The 20,033-nt window shown below is 38.3% G+C and overlaps 2 protein-coding genes across 2 annotated transcripts; both read right to left on the bottom strand.

Annotated features, from left to right (window-relative positions):
• Window positions 1-1,398: 1,398 nt before the first annotated feature.
• LOC138901063 (uncharacterized) lies at window positions 1,399-2,025 on the bottom strand. Its single transcript, XM_070188790.1, has one exon. The coding sequence runs from the start codon at window positions 2,023-2,025 to the stop codon at window positions 1,399-1,401; it is 627 nt and encodes a 208-aa protein (XP_070044891.1).
• Window positions 2,026-10,488: 8,463 nt separating this feature from the next.
• LOC138901062 (uncharacterized mitochondrial protein AtMg00810-like) lies at window positions 10,489-10,884 on the bottom strand. Its single transcript, XM_070188789.1, has one exon. It carries the CDS (start codon window positions 10,882-10,884, stop codon window positions 10,489-10,491), a length of 396 nt encoding a protein of 131 aa, XP_070044890.1.
• Between the last annotated feature and the right edge of the window lie 9,149 nt (window positions 10,885-20,033).

Raw genomic sequence — 20,033 nt, 5'->3', positions numbered from 1 at the left:
GTCATGATTCTCCCTTATGATCCGCCATCTAATGTCTCCAAACTTAGGCACGTACACCCACCGACCTGTGGTAAGTAGTAGGCCGTCTTCGACCCAAAAATGTCTTGTATTGCCCTGGTTGGCTAACTCGATAAGTTGTTTGGCTGCTGGATCATGTTGCATGCCTTCTTTTATAGCCTCGCGAATGTCCCATCTTGTTGAAGTGATTGCAGCAAGCTCGGCTTTTCGGCTCAAGGCATCGGCTACAACGTTACCTTTGCCCGGCTTATACTCCAGCACATAATCAAATTCGGCCAAGAAATCCTGCCACCGAGCCTGTTTTGGGGTAAGCTTCTTCTGCGTCTGAAAGTAGCTAGTAGCTACATTGTCGGTCTTGACCAAAAACCTCGACCGGAGAAAATAATGTCTCCATGTACGAAGGCAATGCACAATGGCGGTCATCTCCTTCTCTTGCACCGTGTAACGCCGCTCCGTCTCATTTAACTTGCATCTCTCAAATGCTATGGGATGCTTATCCTGCATCAAGACACCTTCAATGGCAAAATCCGAGGCATCGGTATGTACCTCAAATGTCTTGGCAAAGTCAGGTAATGCCAAGACTGGCTCCTCTGTTACAACTGCCTTGAGGTCTTCAAACGCCCTTTGACAATGCTCCGTCCAAACCCATGGCTTGTTCTTCTTTAGCAACTCGGTCAATAGTGCGGCCTTTGCTGAGTAGCCACTGATGAACCGACGATAGTAGTTAACAAGTCCAAGGAAGGATCTCAAATCAGTTACCTTTATAGGTGCCTCCCACTCCGTGATAGCACGTTCCTTAGCCTCGTCCATGTGTAGCTCGCCATTGCTAATAACATGGCCTAAGAAGTGCACCTTTGATTGTGCAAACTCACATTTCTCCCTCTTGATGTATAGCTCATTCTCCCGCAAGACTTGGAAAACTTTTCTTAAGTGCTCCATGTGCTCCTCCAAGGTGTTGCTGTAGATGACTATATCGTCTAGGTAGACTACCACGAACTGATCAAGGTAGGGATGAAAAATCTTGTTCATAAGGGTGCAAAATGTGGCCGGTGCATTGGTTAAGCCGAAGGGCATCACCAACCACTCAAAGGCTCCATATCTCGTCACACATACTGTCTTTGGCTCATCCCCTTCTGCAATGCGAACTTGGTAGTAGCCCTTGCGAAGATCCACCTTGGTAAAATACTTAGCTTGCCCAAGTCTATCGAACAAGTCAACAATGAGCGGGATCGGGCACTTATTCTTCAATGTGACCTTATTAAGTGCTCGATAGTCTATGCACTAGCGTAGTGATCCATCCTTCTTCTTCTGGAACAATACTGGTGCACCGAAAGGTGCCTTTGATAGGCAAATATGACCAGCATCTAGCAGCTCTTTCAATTATTTCCCGAGCTCCTCTAGCTTGGGCGGTGCCATACGATATGGGGCAAATGCGGGTGGCTTAGCCCCTGGCTCCAACTCAATCTTGTGATCCACCTCTAGCCTAGGAGGCAAATACTTAGGTAACTTCTCGGGCATGGCGTCTTTGTTTTTCTCAAGCAACTTCTCTATGCAAGGCGGCGATGTCTCTTGAAAACTCTTGTCTTCCTCCAGACTTGTAATGGTTGCCACGAACATCGGCTCCCCCTTCTTGATCCCCTTGATAACCTGCATAGCTGAGAGTTGTGCTTGGATCTGTCCGTGTGGCATAGTCACTGTAGGTACCATGCAAGCTCCTTCTCGCTCCATAACCAAGAGATGTTGGAGGTAGGGGTTGATCAAAGTATGACAATGTCTAAAGAACTCTTGCCCCAATATGATGTCAAAGATATCCATAGCGGTTACAGTAAAGTTTGTCATACCTTTCCAAGTTCCCAATTTGACACCAACTCCATTAGCTACCCCACGAGCATTCTGTACCTCGGCATTCACAGTCTTGACGCGAGAGTTGGTTGGAGCAAGCTTCAATTCTAGTCTCTTTGCGGCAGCCTCAGTCACGAAATTATGAGTTGCTCCAGTATCCACCATTGCACGAGCAGGCTTGTTGTTGATGATGAGATCCACGTACTGATTGCCATTCTCGGTAGGTTGTATAGCTTGCTTCGTGACGGCATCACATAATCCGATCATACCCAACTATGCTGTTCTCGAACTCTCTGCTTGCAGCTTCTCCTTCCGTTCATGGACCATGGCACTGAGGCTCTTTAGGTCGGGACAATTCCTGAAGCTGTACGGCCCTTCACATATGTAATATCCCTTCTTCTCGGCCTGCGCCTTCTTCTCGGCATAGCCCTGACGGCCACTCAACCTTTTGGAATCTTGAGTCTTGTAGTATTGTTGTTGTATCTCCTTGCCTTTGCTACGGTCTCCCCCACCTTTGGTATTGTTAAACTTTGATTCTTTGACTTTCCCTTTGTCATGCTTGTCATGCCTAAAATCCATCAATGATTCGGCCTCCACTATGGCTTGGTCTATATTTGCGAATTGTCGGCGTTGTAACTCCTGCTTAGCCCAATTTTGCAACCCGTCCATGAAGTGGAACAACAAGTCATCATTGGCCAGGTTGGGAATTTGAAGCATAAGGGTAGTGAACTCCTTGACATAGACACGTATGCTCCCTGTTTGCTTCAACTCCCTATGCTTGCGCCTTGCCTCGTACAAGACATTATTTGGAAAGAACTATCGCTTGAACTCGGCTTTGAATTGATCCCACGTGTTAATAGTACATAGACCTTTATCCATGTCGGCCATCTTCCTTCTCCACCATAGCATGGCAGTCTCTGAGAAGTACAACACTGCAGTATTGATCATGGCCTCATCGTCCTTCACTTTGTCGTGCTTGAAGTAGTTCTCCAAGTGCTAAAGGAAGTTTTCCACTTCTTTTGCATCACGAACACCTTTGAACATCGGGGGTTTGGGAGCCTCGATCTTGGCCTCCCTCGTCACCACAACATTGTTGGCTGCTCGGTCACGCCAGCACTAACATGCTCTTCGAGTGACTCTATATTTGCCTTCATAGCATCGATAGTACTCAAAGTCTCCATGAGTCTGCACTATAAGGCAGTGATGGTTTTCCTTAGCTCCATCTCGGTTTGTGTACGTCTCTCCAAGTCATTTTGGATACTCTCAATCTCTTCAAGAGTGTGCCCCTCAAGAACGCTAAGGGTGCCTTCCGCCTTCCCCAAGCGTTGGCCAAAGATCTCCACGGCGTCCATCCCCGCATTCATCTTCCTCACCCACTCTTTACCGAGCGAGATGTCCTCGGGCAGGACCTCCACTTCATCCTCGCTCGCCTCAGTGGCATATAGTTCTTGGGATGTATGCCCTTCGTTTGACACAACCTCGGGTGGCACCTCCTGCCTCTTTTTGGTGGCATTCCTCTTTTTGTTACGACCTCTCATGCCAGTAGCATCCTGGATGATGTTGGCTTGGGTGTTGGCAGTGTTAATTTCTCCGTCGTTCGCTATTCCCTTAGTTGCAACCTTTGCTCTGATACTACGTTGTCACGTCCTTAGTAGTTAACTAAGTACACGTGTAGCACTTGACAACTCGCTCACGATCTTGCACAACTTGCTCACGTTCTTGCTATGCCAAGTCAGCCTTACTACACTCAAGATCGCTAAGAGAATGGTAGAAAGAACACAAGAGAATTATTAAAGGAAGCTTTGTATTAGAGAGAACTTGAATTGTTTGCTTGATGAATTACAAATGAATGGCCCCCTTTATATACTAGTCTCCTAGGGGCTAGTGTGTAAATAATAATTGTTACACAAGTTTTTAATATTTACAAGATAAGGGCTTTCTCTAGAATTCTCTACAAGCCTAGAAGATTTCAAGTACTTTCCTAGCAAATCCATAAGCATCTAGGATCTTCCAAAGGAAATGTCCATACTTCTCTAGAATTTTCTCACAAATACTAGCTTTTTTCCTATGTAAGTTTCCACATGGTATTAATATATACCAAATGGTGCTTATGTGGCATGGTGACATGGCGGGTCGTCACATTAGGGACCGCAAACATATGGAACTTTTCAACGAGGACTTACACGATCCCACATACACTCGTGTTGTGGAAAGTTAAGTTCATTATTTTCATCAGAATAGGGTTTTTTTTACCCTTACACGATAGTGAAGACATTCGTGCAACATAATTCCATCACTGACCGAAGGGATATGATCATAAGGGAATTCAACTTGCCTCCATTTTTTTTCTTCAAGACTAGCAACTATAACAAACTTACCACCATAATATGGGAACTCATAGTCCATAATAATCACAGCCTTGTAAACATTCTTCGAGGAGTCGAAACAAAGTCCCCCACGTGTGTAACAGGTGCCAACATCAATATTCAAGCCGTCAAGCTGAAGCACCTTGGTATAAAATCGAGTAGCAGGATTCCAAATGCAAATATGCTCATTTACATGAAGAAGTATAAGACCATGACAAGAACCCAAAAGCATGATATTTCGTATATAAATTTTAGCCCATTTCGTGGAAGGATAATTGAGTTGTTCCAAAGTGAGTTGTTGGTTTATGAATCGGAAGGAAAGTTTTACATCCCATGTCGTTGTTGAACGTGCATAATTATATGTGGTGACGATTGCTCCTTGTCGTCGTTGATTAGAGAGCTGGAATAATTTTGGACATGAAATCCAGAAGACCATGACTTAAAAACACACTTGAATCGTAAGAGGGATTTCAATGGTAAATTTGAGAGAATAATGATTGTGATTTCGTTCGGTACATCTCCCATTCGTCTATTTTGGTGTTTGAAGTGAACACCTGCTTTCTTTTGGGTCTTTCGTTGTGGAATGGCTTGCCCTACCTAGTGTTTTAAGTTCTATGGAAACAAAACCCTAGAGTTATAGGAGTAAAATTCTATTACTCTATAAAATATAGTATTAGAAAAGAGAACAAGAAATATAAAAGAGAAATAGCAGAGATTCTTATTGTCAAGAATTGTGATACAATCAACGTGACAAAATTGAAATAGGAGAAGAAAACCTTCTTCTCCAAGTAAAAAGGTGTTACCGCTACCATAAAATTACTTTTCTTTTAGAAACCTTTTTTGTGGTAATCCTCACCTCAAAAGGAATTTACATCCACATTATGATATTATTTAAAATATCTTTTATTTTTTGTCTAGTAAATATTCCTAATAGAGTATCCCAGTAAGGAAAAACACTACTCCTAATAATTTATAGATTTCGAATCACTTGGCCGGAAGTCCTTATAGTTCATAACATTCAAATGCAAAGTTATTTTGCATTTACTCGTACTTTGCATAAACTCTTACATTCTAAATTGACAAAACATCAAACTTGAGCTAATACATTTACATTGGAAAGACTTGAACTTTTCTCAGTACCAGCAAATATAATTACAAAGTCGACTTCCAACAACCAAAGGGCATAGAATTAGCTTGTTAAAAACTGTGGAAGACAGCAGAATTGCAAAGCTGAAATAGAGCTTCGAATTAAAAAGAAACCAAAACATTAACATAGTCAAGTCACGTTGTTGCTATGAAAACAAACCACACTACAGATATGTACAACAAACTGGCTGGAGTAAAACTACTACTATTACATAAAGCACATCTACCATCTTGTGCTCTTCACAAGCATTGTTCCCATGTGAATTTCAGCTGCAACAACGCGAAAGAATATTATAACATGATCAAATCTATCCCAAAATAAGACTGGGACACATTATTAACTTATGTACTACACCTCACAATTTGAATTCCAGAATGCTACACAACAAAGTAATCAGAATATCGTTCACAGAAGTATCAAATTACTAACTATTGGAACTGTCCGCAACCCTAAACCACCAAACATTTGAAATTCCAGCTACAATAACACTAATGAAGATTACAGTATCAAGAACCTTAAAAAATAACGGTTAAATATATGCTATTAATCATGAGAACTGTCTACATCATATCACCTCGCATTTGGGTTTCTAGACATAAGAAAGCAATCTAATGTTATGGCCAAGAAGCACCACTACTATCTCAAGGGAAAAGTTTTTTTCAAAAGTTAAGACATCTTCAACGTTGCATGCAGGACTATACATAGACAGTTACATTACAATCTCCTTACACATGACCACATAGCATTTCAAAAATATTAACATCAAAATTGCCAAACACTTATAAGAACTAAGCTATATCTTCAATTTCTGCAAAAACCAAATAGTTATTTGCAAACACTATCATTTGACAACCAAAGACATCCATAGTGTTAGTGATATTGTCAAATTTTAATTTGACTGATCTTCAGCATTACAGGTAACGCATATTTTTTTCTTTTCAACACCCTTGAGCTGCCAATTTCAATACCCAAAACAAAATGAAAAGAAGAAATACGGACCAGGGGTTAAAAAAGAAGAAGCAAGAACAAAGAATGATATCCACTTGATTTAGATAATAAAAAATTATGAGTTAAAAAATAAAAATTTAGATAATAAAAAATTATACGAGAAATAGTATAAGTTATAATTTTTCTTTTGTCAATATGATAAAAGTATATATTTTACAATGTTGGTCAAATTTTACACAGTTTGACTCTCGATAGCTACAACAAAGTTTGGAAACAATGATAGTGCGTAATTCCTAGGTCATTCCTCAAAATTCTAAGTATCTTATTACAATGTTGAGTGATGATATCTATCACAGGTCAAAATTAGTCTTATGTGACTCGTGGGACGGACAAAACAAACGTGGGATAGGACAATTTTATATTAAAAGTACCATATTTGATTTCCTTGATCAGTAGTATCTAACTAGAACTAACTTCAGAAAATATTCTCCTAGAAATTCCCAAACACAACAAAAGACATCAAGCCTAGGTATTCCAATATACACACACATGCATGTATATAGAGACAAACAAAATTAAAGTAGAAAAAAGCGTGCATATTCAATAGATTATCTAAAACAAATATAAGATTGAATCAAAACTATTGAGTTAGACCAAATTCATAGCTAAAGAGCGGGCTCTGTCCCTAATTATGGTAAGTTCATGTAGGGCATTATTATACTGTTTGTTAGGTTTAAAATTTTAATAATGATCAATAATAAAAAAAACCTTAACTAATTAATGACATCTCACTTTGCATGCAGATTCGCAACAACATCGATGAATGATAGGAAAGAAAATTCTATGAGAAAATTAGAGGAAGTCAACAGCTATGTTCTTCAAACTCTGCATCAAACGGAAAGAGAGTCAATCAATCAAAGAACAAGGAAGGAAAGTCAATCTATCAGACTTGCTAAAGATTCTAAAGCGTGCAAGAGAGGAAAGAGAGCCAATCAAGGATAGACAGCAAATCAAAGGGCAATCTGCGGAAGCACTAATCAAGGATAATTGGAGGAACCAAATATTCAAACTAAGAATGAATCTGACAATACCTCTCAAGCTAGATTCATGAGGCTACTGATGTTTTAACTTCAATACCACACGGGGGGGGGGGGGGGGATGATTTGTGTGGTATCCAATTTTTGTGTGCACAGATTATAGAAGGACCTGGTTCTTCTATGTGTTCCTTATACTACTGTTGCGGAATAATAAATGCAGAAATTAAAGAATACAAGGATTTTTACGTGGAAAATACCTGGCTCAAAAGGTGAAAAAATCACGACCTACTTCCTAGTAGGATTTTTCTAAACTCTTCACTAAATCATTGAGCCAAAAACTGCATTTACAAAATACTTTTAAAAACCTAGGATTAACTCTAATCCCGTTGTGGCAACCAGCCTCTAACTGCTGCAATAACTTTAAGTTAACTCTAACTTGAATACTCTGAGTACCTATTACAATTGCCTCTAGATAAAGTTGAAAGGTACAATATGAAAACACCTACTACAATTGAACTAGAAAATAAGACAGACACTTGAAACTGGTTCTTCTATCTGGTTCATGTAGCTTCAGGTTCGCACAATTGAATCACACACGAACTGCTTGCAAAATGCCTTGCTATTTTGCTCTCAATTCACATTTAACTTCTGCTTTTGTGCGTCACCTGCAGAATGAGAACTTCCTGCGATTTATAGAGTCAGTAGAGTAGAAAATAACTAGAGTTCTAATACTACTCTTCCTTGGTGGAAGAGTTCTAGTTGATCTCAACCTCTAACTCCTCCCTTATCTTGGATAGTGTTCTCTTTGATTAAGGAGTCCTTCTCCTTATCAATTATGAAACCCTTTTTAATCAGGAGATATTAATTAGACGAGTCCTTATCCTTATCAATTATGCAACCCTTTTCGATCAGGAGATATTAATTAGACCAAGTTAATCTTATCTCCTTCACGTGCATCCCACATGTTCGAATTTGCCAATGTCTATGCACACAAGGGATGGACCTGGTTCATGCCTGAGCTTCCTTTGTCAATCTTCAAAACTAACCTTCACTTGGGCCAACTAATTCCCCCTTTTTGATGATGACAAACTCTATATTTTTCATAAGCTTAGGCCCTGTTTCAACTTAGCCCAACATCAACACAATGTTAGAACAATTTTCACTTATCATCAAAGACCAGGTTCAGTAGGTTATAAACATTACTGTTCAAAGTGTAAAGCACAACCTTTTTTCCCCTTTTGGTATCATCGGAAAGTTGCATAAAAAATGTGAGATAACCAGATTTTAAAACTTACTCATGGCCACATGGGCTACTTCAAATGCAATCATGGATTAATCATCTTAGATCAAGCTAAGAATTTTAACCATCAAATAAATATAAACAAACAGTTAGAGCAAAAACAGTGAATTTCATTGATGATTGATACGATTCTTTCACAAAGCATAAAAAGAAATAAAAATACTAAAAATATGAGCAAACAAAAAACTTCCCAAACTGGGTCACTGAAAGGTCTACACTAGGCTAGGAGGCTTAAGACTGGAAAGAACTAAGTGCTTGGTTTTTGGCTTGGAGGAGTTTCAGCATATCCTGAAGAATACCATCATTCTTCTCCTTTTCTCTTGCCAGCTCAGTTCTGAGAGCATCTCTCTCAGTCTCCACCTCTGCCAACCTCTTCTTCAGCCTCTCAATCTCAGCATCCTTAGCCCCACTTTTTTGCACCAAGGCTCGCACCTTGCTATTCACTGGTACCTTCTTAGATGAACCAGGTTCTTTAGGAGTGACATGGACTTCATAGTCACAAGCAGGCAGCGTATTTTTCCCAAAATGATCCTTGCTTGTACCAACCTCCCTTTCTTCTTTGGATTATAATTTTCAGTCACTCTCTTCAGTAGGTCTACAAGAGTTTCCTGTCCAGATGAAACATGTTCATCTATATTTTTCCCAAGTTGAACCAGCCCTTTAGCGGCTTCGCCAGACCCACTTCCCCCTGTTTTCTTTATCCTCTCCTCTACTCCAGTAGATTTTTCTCCCCAAACAACCATTTCACATGTGTCTTTGGTTAAACTCACAGGAGTGGATGAAGAATCAACTACTCTTTTACCTTTTCCCCTCACAGCACTTCGAATATCCTTTCTCTCTTTTTATTTTTCTTTTTCATTTTTACCACCAATTCCTCCAGACTCTATAGTTTCAACACCTGCAATAGACCCTACCAGCACAAACCTATTCTCCAAATTTGTTCTCTCCCTGCAACAACCTTGCGAGCAAGTATCTTTACTCTTTTCTTAGAGGTTGGGGTGGTGGAAGGGATAATAGTGGGTGTGAAAGTCTAATCAAACTGAATTTCAGTTTTGAAAAGACTTTGGAGTGTATCCCTAGAATCTAGGTACTTCAATTCGGTTGGGACTCTATTGAACAGAACCGGTTCCCTTGTAACGAATAAGTCTAAAAGGAATTTGAAATTAAGTAGGACTCTGCTCATGATCCAAATATTATTATTTCAAATTATGCAGAGTGTAGCAAACATACTGTGTTATCTTGATGAACCAGGTTCTTCACTGATAATTCTCTTGTGTAAGTCTAAATTTGCCAAAATAGAGAAAATATCATTAGAGATTAATGAGTCATTTTAACACATGGCACAAGAGTATACTATTGAAAGTATGAGTCTGAGCAAAAATTAATCTAATTATATACACATTTTCAGATTTTCTAACCAAAAAAAACATTTTTTTTTCAATTTTTTTTTTCGTTGTGAATTCTGACTTGATCCTTTTAGGTAATCTTAATCATCCCTAATTCTAACATGTTCCCTTCAAAGTGATCTCTACCTAGGGATTTTAGGAAGATGTTAGCTATTTGCTTGTCAGTAGCACAAAATTTCACAGTGATCAACCATGTTTCATAGTTATCCCTCAAAAGGTGATGCCTAACATCTATGTGCTTAGTTCTCTTGTGATGAACCGGGTTCTTGGTCATACTAATTACACTAGTGTTATCACAAAAAATAGGGATACAACCAACATCAATTTCAAAGTCCATTAATTGTTGTTTGATCCACAATAATTGAGCACAACATTAAGCAGCAACAACATACTCAGCTTCAATAGTAGATAAGGCCACTGAATTTTACTTTTTGGTAGTCCAAGACACAAGACATGAGCCAAGAAAGTATGCCATACCTAAGGTGCTCTTTCTATCCACAAGAAAACCTGCATAATCAGCATCAGCATATCCCACAAGATTGAAATTACTACCTTTTGGATACCAAAGACAAAGATCAGTGGTGCCTTTTAGATATCTCAAAAATCTCTTGACAGCCGTCAAGTAAGACTCCTTCGAATTTGCCTGAAATCTTGCACAAAGGCCTACACTGAAAACAATGTCAGGTCTACTAACAGTAAGATACAACAATGAGCTAATCATTCCCCTATACAACTTCTGATCGACAGATAAACCAGGTTTATCTATATCCAACTTTGTAGCTGTTGCAATAGGAGTGTCAATTTCTTTGGAGTCTTCCATTTTAAACCTTTTAAGCAACTCTTTTACATACTTCTGCTAATGGATCATAGTTCCATTTGAACTTTGTTTAATTTGTAAGCCTAAAAAGAAATTAAGCTCACCCATCATGCTCATTTCAACTTAACTTCTCAATAGTTGCTCCAAAGATTATATCATCAACATATATCTGAACTACCAAAAGATCTTTACCTTCTTCTTTCAAGAACAAAGTATTGTCAATTTTACCTCTCTTATAGTCATGCTCAAGCTAAAACTTTGATAATCTTTCATACCATACTCTTGGTGCCTGCTTGAGCCCATAAAGTGCTTTGTCAAGTTTGTACACATGATCAGGACTCTCCTTGCTTTCAAACCCCGGAGGTTGCTTGACAAACACTTCTTCCTTTAGATAGCTATTGAGGAAGGCACTCTTGACATCCATCTGGTGGAGGGTGAATTCCATGTAAGTAGCAAAGGCTATAAGGAGTCTTATTGCTTCCAACCTTGCAACTGGAGCAAAGGTTTCATCATAGTCTATGCCCTCCTCTTGGCTATATCCTTGAACCACCAATTTTGCCTTGTTCCTTGTAATTGTTCCATCTTCATCAAGTTTGTTTTTGAAGACCCATTTTGTGCCAATTACTGATCTGTCCAAGGGTCTTGGTACCAGATGCCAAACTTGAGTCCTTTCAAATTGGTTGAGTTCATCTTGCATTGCATTTACCCAGTTTGCATCCTGCAAAGCCTCAGCAACATTTTTAGGTTCAATAAGATATAAGAAAGAATCAAAAGCACAAAGATTCTTTAATGACGATCTAATTTTGATTCCAGAGGTTGGATCAGTAATTATGTTCTCAATGGGATGAGAACTTTGATACTTGTAAGGTTTCACAACCAACTGGTTTTCCCTTGATGTTCCTTCAGTGTTTTGTTGCTGTGGAACAAGTTCATGGACATGTTCCATTGAGGTTTGGGGATCATTTCCTCTTAGTTTTGTTCCCCTTATCATGTTGCTCTGGGTGGAAGAACCTGTTCCATCACATGTTCCTTCTTCTAGTGCAGCTTCAGTCTAGGCTGTGGTTTCATTTAGGTTTCTTACCAATCCAATTGCTTCATCATCATGTTCCTGTCTCTCAGAAAGAATGTTAGTTTCATTAAAAATCACATGAACACTTTCTTCAACACACATAGTTCTTTTGTTATAGACTTTATAAGCTTTGCTATGTGAAGAATATCCCAAGAATACTCCCTCATCACTTCTGGGATCAAACTTGCCTAAGGAGTCTTTACCGTTGTTGTGCACAAAGCACTTGCATCCGAATGCCCTAAGATGGGATATATTTGGTTTTCTCCTTTTAAGTAACTCATAGGGAGTTTTCTCAACAAGAGGTCTAGTCATGCACCTATTTATGATGTAGCATGCAGTAGTTGTAGCTTCTGCCCAGAAGCTATGGGGCAGTTTACTAGAAAAAAGCATAGTCCTAACCATATCTTCAAGTGTCCTATTCTTTCTTTCAACTACTCCATTTTGCTGTGGAGTCCTAGGAGCAGAAAAATTATGATCTATGCCATGCTCATCACAAAATTCAGCAAATTTAGCATTTTCAAATTCAGTGCCATGATCGGACCTAATTGATGCAAGTTAATTACCTAGTTGTTTTTGAGTTTTTCTAACAAAAGAAGTGAACATGTCAAATGCTTCATCTTTAGATGTTAAAAACAATGTCCAAGTAAACCTAGAATAATCATCAACAAGCACCATCACGTATCTTTTACCACTTCTGCTTAATGTTCTCATTGGACCACAGAGATCCATATGGACCAGTTCCATCGTTCTGGTGGTACTTACCACTTTCTTGCATTTAAAGGAGGATCTTACGTGCTTTCCCCTCACACAAGCCTCACAAACTTTGGCTTCCTTGAATTTGATGTTAGGCTGTCCTATCACCAAGTCCTTGAAGACTAATTTGTTGAGTTCACTCAGACTTGCATGTCCAAGTCTCTTGTGCCAAAGGAGGGGATCATTATCTAACACACTTAAACAAGTGAGTTCATTTTCTGACAGTGTGGACAGATCTAAAAAATATATATATATATTGTTCACTCTTTTTCCCTGCAAAACAATCTTGTCAGTGGTAAGATTAATCATAAAGCATTTAGTTGAGGTGAATGCTACCAAGTTACCTCTATCACACGGTTGTGATACACTAATTAGACTGTAGTTCAGGCCGTCTATCAAATAGACATTCTCAATCGAGTGAGAGTTAGTCTTACCTACCTTACCAACCCCAATGATCTCACCTTTCTTCCCATTTCCAAAGGAGACTACCTCTTTTGAGGTCCTCAAGTGAAAGGAACTGGTTCTTGCTTCCTGTCATGTGCTTTGAGCAGCCACTATCCATGTACCATATTTGGCTGCTCCCCTTCACTTGGACCTGCAAAAGGAAATCAGGGTTTAGTCTTAGGAACCCAAACTAGTTTGGGTCCCTTTCTATAGGCAAAAGGATAAATTAAATTCTTTTTAGCCCAACCTGATAGCCTATTTTTCCCTTGAACAAACTTTTTATTCTTTTGACTAGCTTTTTCTTTTGCAGTGCATTCACTTTTATAGTGACCAGTCTTACCACAGTGAGTACAAATCTTGTTCTCAGGAAGTATAAGGTACTTGCTTTTGGGATTCCATTTAGGTGGCAGATTCCCAAAGCCAAGTCCTCTTCTATTGCTACTATGATGTTCATGTAGCCATGAAAGTGCATCGGAGGACCTGTTCCATTTACAAGTTCTGTCTAGTTCACGCTTGACTTTGCCTAGATCCTTCTTCAAAATTCTTACCTGCTCATCCTTCTTATACCACTCATCTTTTAGTTTACCTACATTTTCTTCTAGAGTGAGTTGTGTGCAATCAATTGTCTTCTTACTTGTTCCTAATTTCAGTTTTAGGTTTTCAGATCTAAGTTCTAGGACATTTGATTCAAATACATGAACCTGGTTCTTTAGTGCAATATTTTCACTTACAGTCTCACTAACTCTAAGTTCCAGGTTCTTACACTTTGCTTTTAAAATCACACATTCCTTAGACAGCTGTTTCTTTTCATTATTTATATCCTCAGATTTATCAATGAAATCTAGAAGTAACTCAGATAGCCTTTCTTTAGACAAAAACTTAATCTTGTCTTTTAGATGGATTATACTTACTTTAGATTCCTCATCGGATTCTCCAATTTCCATAAGTGCTTGTTCATCTCCATCTTCATAATCTGAGTCCTCATATGAGCTTTCTCCCCAAGCAGCAACCATAGACTTTGTTGATCCTTTGTTCTTCTTGTGATGAACTTATTCCTTCTTTCTGTTTCTTCGTTCAGTTCTTTCCTTCTTTCATTCAATTTCCCATTGAGGGCAGTTTTTGATGTGGTGATCAGTCTTCCCATACTTGTAGCAGCCCTCATTGGTTTGTTTTTCAGGAACCCTTGGTTTGTTGTATCCTCCACTTCTTGAAGAACCTTTTCCTCTCATTAGGTACTTCTTGAAGTCCTTTGTGATCATAGCCATTTCATCTTCCTCTAGATCAGAACCTTCAGTAATTCTGAGTGTCAGGCTCCTTTCCTTCTTGAGTATATCCATCTTCATGGTTTTCCTTCTAAGTTCATAAGCAGTGAGATTTCCAATTAGCTCATCCAAATTAAGAGTGGCAATGTTCTTTGATTCCTGAATAGCAGTGATTTTGCTCTCCCATGAAACTGCAGAACCCTTGTCAAAATCTTCTCAACTTTGTCTTCTTCAAGAATAACCATTACAAGAGACTTAAGTTCATTTGTTAGTGTGGTGAACCTTGTATATATCTCTTGGATGGTTTCCCTTTACTTCATAGTGAAATTCTTATATTAAGAATATAGTAAAGTTCCTCTGGACCTCTCCACCTGAGGTGTTCCTTCATGAGCCACTTGCAAAGTGTCCCAAATTTTCTTAGCAGTAGTACAGCTTTGAATTCTGCTGTACTCGTCCGGACCAAGTCCACACACGAGCCATTTCTTGGCTTTAGCATTCTTCTCCCATTTCCTCAAGTCGTCAGCAGTACAGTCAACTCTTGTTTTTGGCACCTCTTCTCCTTCGGAATTTATCTTCATGGTAGCCACTGGACCATCTGTGACAATATCCTATAGCTCATAGTCTTCTCCTATGATGTGGTCTCTCATCCTGTTTTTCCACCAAGAGTAATACTGGCCGTTGAAGAGTGGTGGCCTAGCAGTGGATTGCCCTTCCTAGTTTTCAGGTGATGCACTCATCTTGATCTTCTCCTAAGGTATTAGCCTCTTCAAGGATAATCCGCTCTGATACCAATAGATGTTTTAACTTCAATACCACACAAGGAGGGGGGGGATTGTGTGGTGTCTAATTTTTGCGTGCACAGATTATAGAAAGACTTGGTTCTTCTATGTGTTCCTTATACTACTGTTGCGGAATAATAAATGCAGAAATTAAAGAATACAAGGATTTTTACGTGAAAAACACCTGGCTCAAAAGGTGAAAAAATCACGACCTACTTCTCAGTAGAATTTTTCCAAACTCTCCACTAAATCATAGAGCCAAAAACTGCGTGTACATAATACTTTTGTAAACCTAGGATTAACTCTAATCCCGTTGTGGCAACCAACCTCTAACTATTGCGACAACTTCAAGTTAACTCTAACTTGAATACTCTGAGTACCTATTACAATTGCCTCTAGATAAAGCTGAAAGGTACAATATGAAAACACCTACTACAATTGAACTAGAATACAAGACAGACACTTGGAACTGGTTCTTCTATCTAGTTCATGTAGCTTCAGGTTCGCACACTTGAATCACACACGAACTGCTTGCAAAATGCCTTGCTATTTTGCTCTCAATTCACGTTTAACTTTTGTTTTGTGCGTCACCTGTAGAATGAGAACTTCCTGCGATTTATAGAGTTAGTAGAGTAGAAAACAATTAGAGTTCTAATGCTACTCTTCCTTAGTGGAAGAGTTCTAGTTGATCTCAACCTCTAACTCCTCCCTTATCTTGGATAGTGTTCTCTTTGATTAAGCAGTCCTTCTCCTTATCAATTATGTAACCATTTTCGATCAGGAGATATTAATTAGACGAGTCCTTATCCTTATCAATTATGCAACCTTTTTCGATCAGGAGATATTAATTAGACCAAGTTAATCTTATCTCCTTCACGTGCATCCCACATGTTCGAATCTGCCCGTGTCTATGCACACAAGGGATGGACCTGGTTCATGCCTGAGCTTCCTTTGTCAATCTTCAAAAGGCCAACAGCTAACCTTGGGTCTCACTCTTAGAAATCTATGCCTCACAAGGAAAGACCTCTAATCATTACTGTTGTGCGATCCCAAAAAAGAGAAATCAAAAGTCTCATCGAGAAATATAAAAGAAGAAGCAGAAGGGCAAAGAAGATTACGCAACTTCACATATGTTTCTACACCTTTTTAGTTCTTAATACAAATATTGTATTCTTGGGTCTACAAGTGTCGCAAAAGATAGGAAGAATTAGAAAATAAAATAAGAGTTGTGTCAACACTAGAAAAAACCATCAATGTTGTAAAAACTTACTGAAAATCTAAGAGAACCCTTGTGATCCAAGAGAACTGGATGTAGGTAACACACCAGTACTGAACTAGTATAAAAATTGTTATGCCTCCTTTACTTTTCTGTCTGCGAAATTTAATTCTGTTGCGATTGATCTCACTATGAAGTTTAGTCGACTAATCCTCTCTTAGTCAACTAAATTTTAAAATCGGTTACAATTCACCCCCTCTTGTACTTTCACTGTCGAGAAGGAACCAAAAAGTTTGAAAATTTTGACTCACCCGAGTAAAATAGAAATAAACGTACAACCTCAGCAGCCTTGAATTATACGTTTGAACAAAAGAATCATACTCGGAAATTCAACTTTGTTCAATGACATACTTATAACTAAACTAAAGATCCTTTTTTCACCTAAAATATGCTACCGTACCATCCATTTAATTAGCACAAGAACAAGTATACCCCATATCCTCTAGACTCAATATAATAATCCCAGAGAAACACGCCCATCTCATATTATCTGAAGGTATCTATGCATGGACGAAAACAATAGTCGCCGTTAATAAGCACAACGATAGTTCGGTGCACAAAGTGTCCCATGTTCAGGCTGGATCATGAAAGGGCCGCATCCCTAGGGATATGATATAGAAAACCTACTTTAAACATTTGTAATTGCTTTCACGGCTCGAACTCGTGATCTATAGGTCACACGAAAATAATTTTACCGTTGCTCAAAGGCTCTCTTCTAATAGTAGCCATTAATACTTTTTGAATTTGTTATTAGAAGCGTGCAGTAAACAGCTTTCCTTAATACATAGTTTCTAACCACACCCCTAGGGCGTGGACTTATTAATTGATGATTTGCAACTTTATATAAACCCTTAGAAACGTTTCAGCACAATTACATGACTTACGTATACACAAGAACATTTCAGCATTAGAGTGCCATATATTTAGATACATATATTCTAAAGTAAGGAAGAGGAGAGGACGAAGATAATGGCCATTGGAGTAGCTAAAATGTTGATGTTTCAGTGTGTCATGCATGGAATTTTGTCATTGTTTGACATGGATATTGAGAGGAAACCTTATCACAGATACTGCAGCTGTGCATTGCACAAGAAGAAGGAAGCATGCTCAAATAATACCTGTACTCGGAGTAGGAATTTGCCTTCTCCTCAAAGGAAAACGTGGAACACTGCTATGTCGTCCTTGTCAGTAACAGCGGCTTACCAATTGTCTTCTTGTGTTAGAAAATTTGGGAGAGCAAGACACAAAAGAACACTCAAAGCTCACAAAAAAGAAAGTGGTGGAAATGATGATTTTTATTCAACTTGACTTGTTATAAATGGCTAGGAATACATGGCTATTTATAAGAGAAATCTTTCATGTATCTAACCTACATTATATGTAAAAATAATAACTAAATTCATACCTCACATCTTTCAAGGTACATGGATGACACTACCTGACATTGTATCTTCCAAAGTACATCAATGTGTTCATACTCTAATACATGTACTAAATTAATCTTCTAGTTCATGAACTAATATAAACAAATGTAAACAAATGAAAAAGAAGTTTATTATTTTCACATTTCAACATCCTCTTAAACTTGTTTCATCACTCCAAGCGCCTTCCTTAGCTTTTGAAAAAGCTCAATCTTCAACGGCTTGGTAAAAATATCCGTAATTTGGTCTTGTGACTTCACGTGCTCAAACTCCATAACTTTATTTTCATGTTCTTCAATCTTGTAGCCCAAAGGTTGATCAATGTAAACCTCTTCCTCCAAAACACCATTCAAGAAAGCCGACTTCACATCCATTTGATGAATTTTTCATTGATTTTGAGCCTTGGAACTTTTCTTCAACTTGTAGACCCATTTGACACCAATGATGCTTTTGCCTTTAGGAAGTGTGGCTAATTCCCAAGTATCATTCTTCTTGATTGTCTTGATTTTTTTATTCATGACATCTCTCCATTTGATATTTTGGACAGTATCTGCATAAGTTAAAGGCTCATTATCCACCAACAAACAAAAGTAAGTCAAATCATATAAATCTTTTCTTACTACTTCCGTATTTTCACACAACTCACGAAAACTTTTAGTTTTCTGAGGCACTTCACTTGAAGAACTTGAACTTGACTCATCTTCTTCTTCAACTTGTGTTGGAGGTGTTGAAGGTGGTATGATAGGCTGCTCCATAACTTCTTCATCATCATCTTCATCAAAGAAAGGACTAAAAGACTAATCTTGCTCTCTAGTTTTCCATTCCCAAGCATTATCTTCATCAAACTCAACATCTCTGCTTATGGTAACTTTGCCATTTCTTGGGTTATATAATTTATAACCTTTAGAACTTTGATCATAGCCAATGAAAGCATACCTCTCACTTTTATCATTAAGCTTAGACCTCTTCTCATCTGGCACAAGTGCATAGGCAATACTCCTAAAAACTTGCAAATGAGCAACTTTTAGCTTGAAATCACTCCAAGCCTCTTGAGGTGTTTTGTCACGAATACTCTTAGTATGACACCGATTTGACAAATACACTGCACACGCAACTGCCTCAGCCCAAAACTCCTTGGCATATTTTTGTTCTTCAACATACTCTGTGCCATGTTGAGAATAGTCCGATTTTTTCTTTTCACGATGCCATTTTGTTATGGTGATCTTGGAATAGTAAAAAAAATAATGAATTCCACTATTTTGACAAAAAAAACTTTGAATTCATTTGAAGTGAATTTTCCGCCATTATCAGACCACAATGACTTAACTTGATAGCCACTTTGTTTCTCCACCATGCTCTTGAATTTTTTGAAAGTATCAAACACCTCCGATAAAAATACACTCAAGTTTTTCTAAAAAAATCATCAATGCAAAGTAAAAAATAATTACTTTTACCAAGTGAATATGGCTCGATTGGTCCGCACACATCCATGTGAATCAACTCCAATGGCCATCGGGCTCTAGTCAAACACTCTTTAGGAAAGCTTTTTCTTGCTTGCTTTCCAAAGAGACATCCTTCGCAAAGTTGGCTCGGATGATCAATAGTTGGCAATCCATTCACCATGCTTTCTTTCTTCATCAACCTTAGATTATCAAATTCACTTGACCAAATCTCATATGCCAAAGCCAAGATGAATCGTTAGTCTATGAAAGCAAATACCTTGGAACATCATATTGAAGGTTCAAAACAAATATTTTATTATTAGCCATAGGAACTTTGGCTAACAATCTCCCATTTTCATCTCTTAAGAACAATTTTTTATCTTTCAAATAAATATCATAATTTTTATCCAACAGTTTTCTCAAACATAAAATATTACTTTTCATCTCCGGAACATACAAAATATTATAAATTAATTGGTGACTACCATCTTTCAAGCGCATTAAAATCATACATTTTCCTTTGATTTTAATCCCCAAAGAGTTTCCAAAAGTGATGTTGCCACCATTCAATTCTTCAAGCTCCACAAATAAATTTTTCTTTCCATAAATATGGCTACTTGCACTGGAGTCAAGATACCATTGATTTCTCTCTATACTTTCTTCTCTTTTGCAAACGAGAACTAAAATAACTTCTCCATCTTCATTT

The sequence above is a fragment of the Nicotiana tomentosiformis genome, chromosome 11 (assembly GCF_000390325.3).
Source record: "Nicotiana tomentosiformis chromosome 11, ASM39032v3, whole genome shotgun sequence".
Lineage (NCBI taxonomy): Eukaryota > Viridiplantae > Streptophyta > Magnoliopsida > Solanales > Solanaceae > Nicotiana > Nicotiana tomentosiformis.
The sequence above is the reverse complement of the archived record's forward strand: the minus strand, read 5'-3'. Positions and strand labels throughout refer to the sequence as shown.

Coding starts and splice junctions, on each gene's coding strand:
- LOC138901062 (XM_070188789.1), bottom strand. CDS start 10,884: ATGGAAGACTCCAAAGAAATTGACACTCCTATTGCAACAGCTACAAAG.
- LOC138901063 (XM_070188790.1), bottom strand. CDS start 2,025: ATGGTGGATACTGGAGCAACTCATAATTTCGTGACTGAGGCTGCCGCA.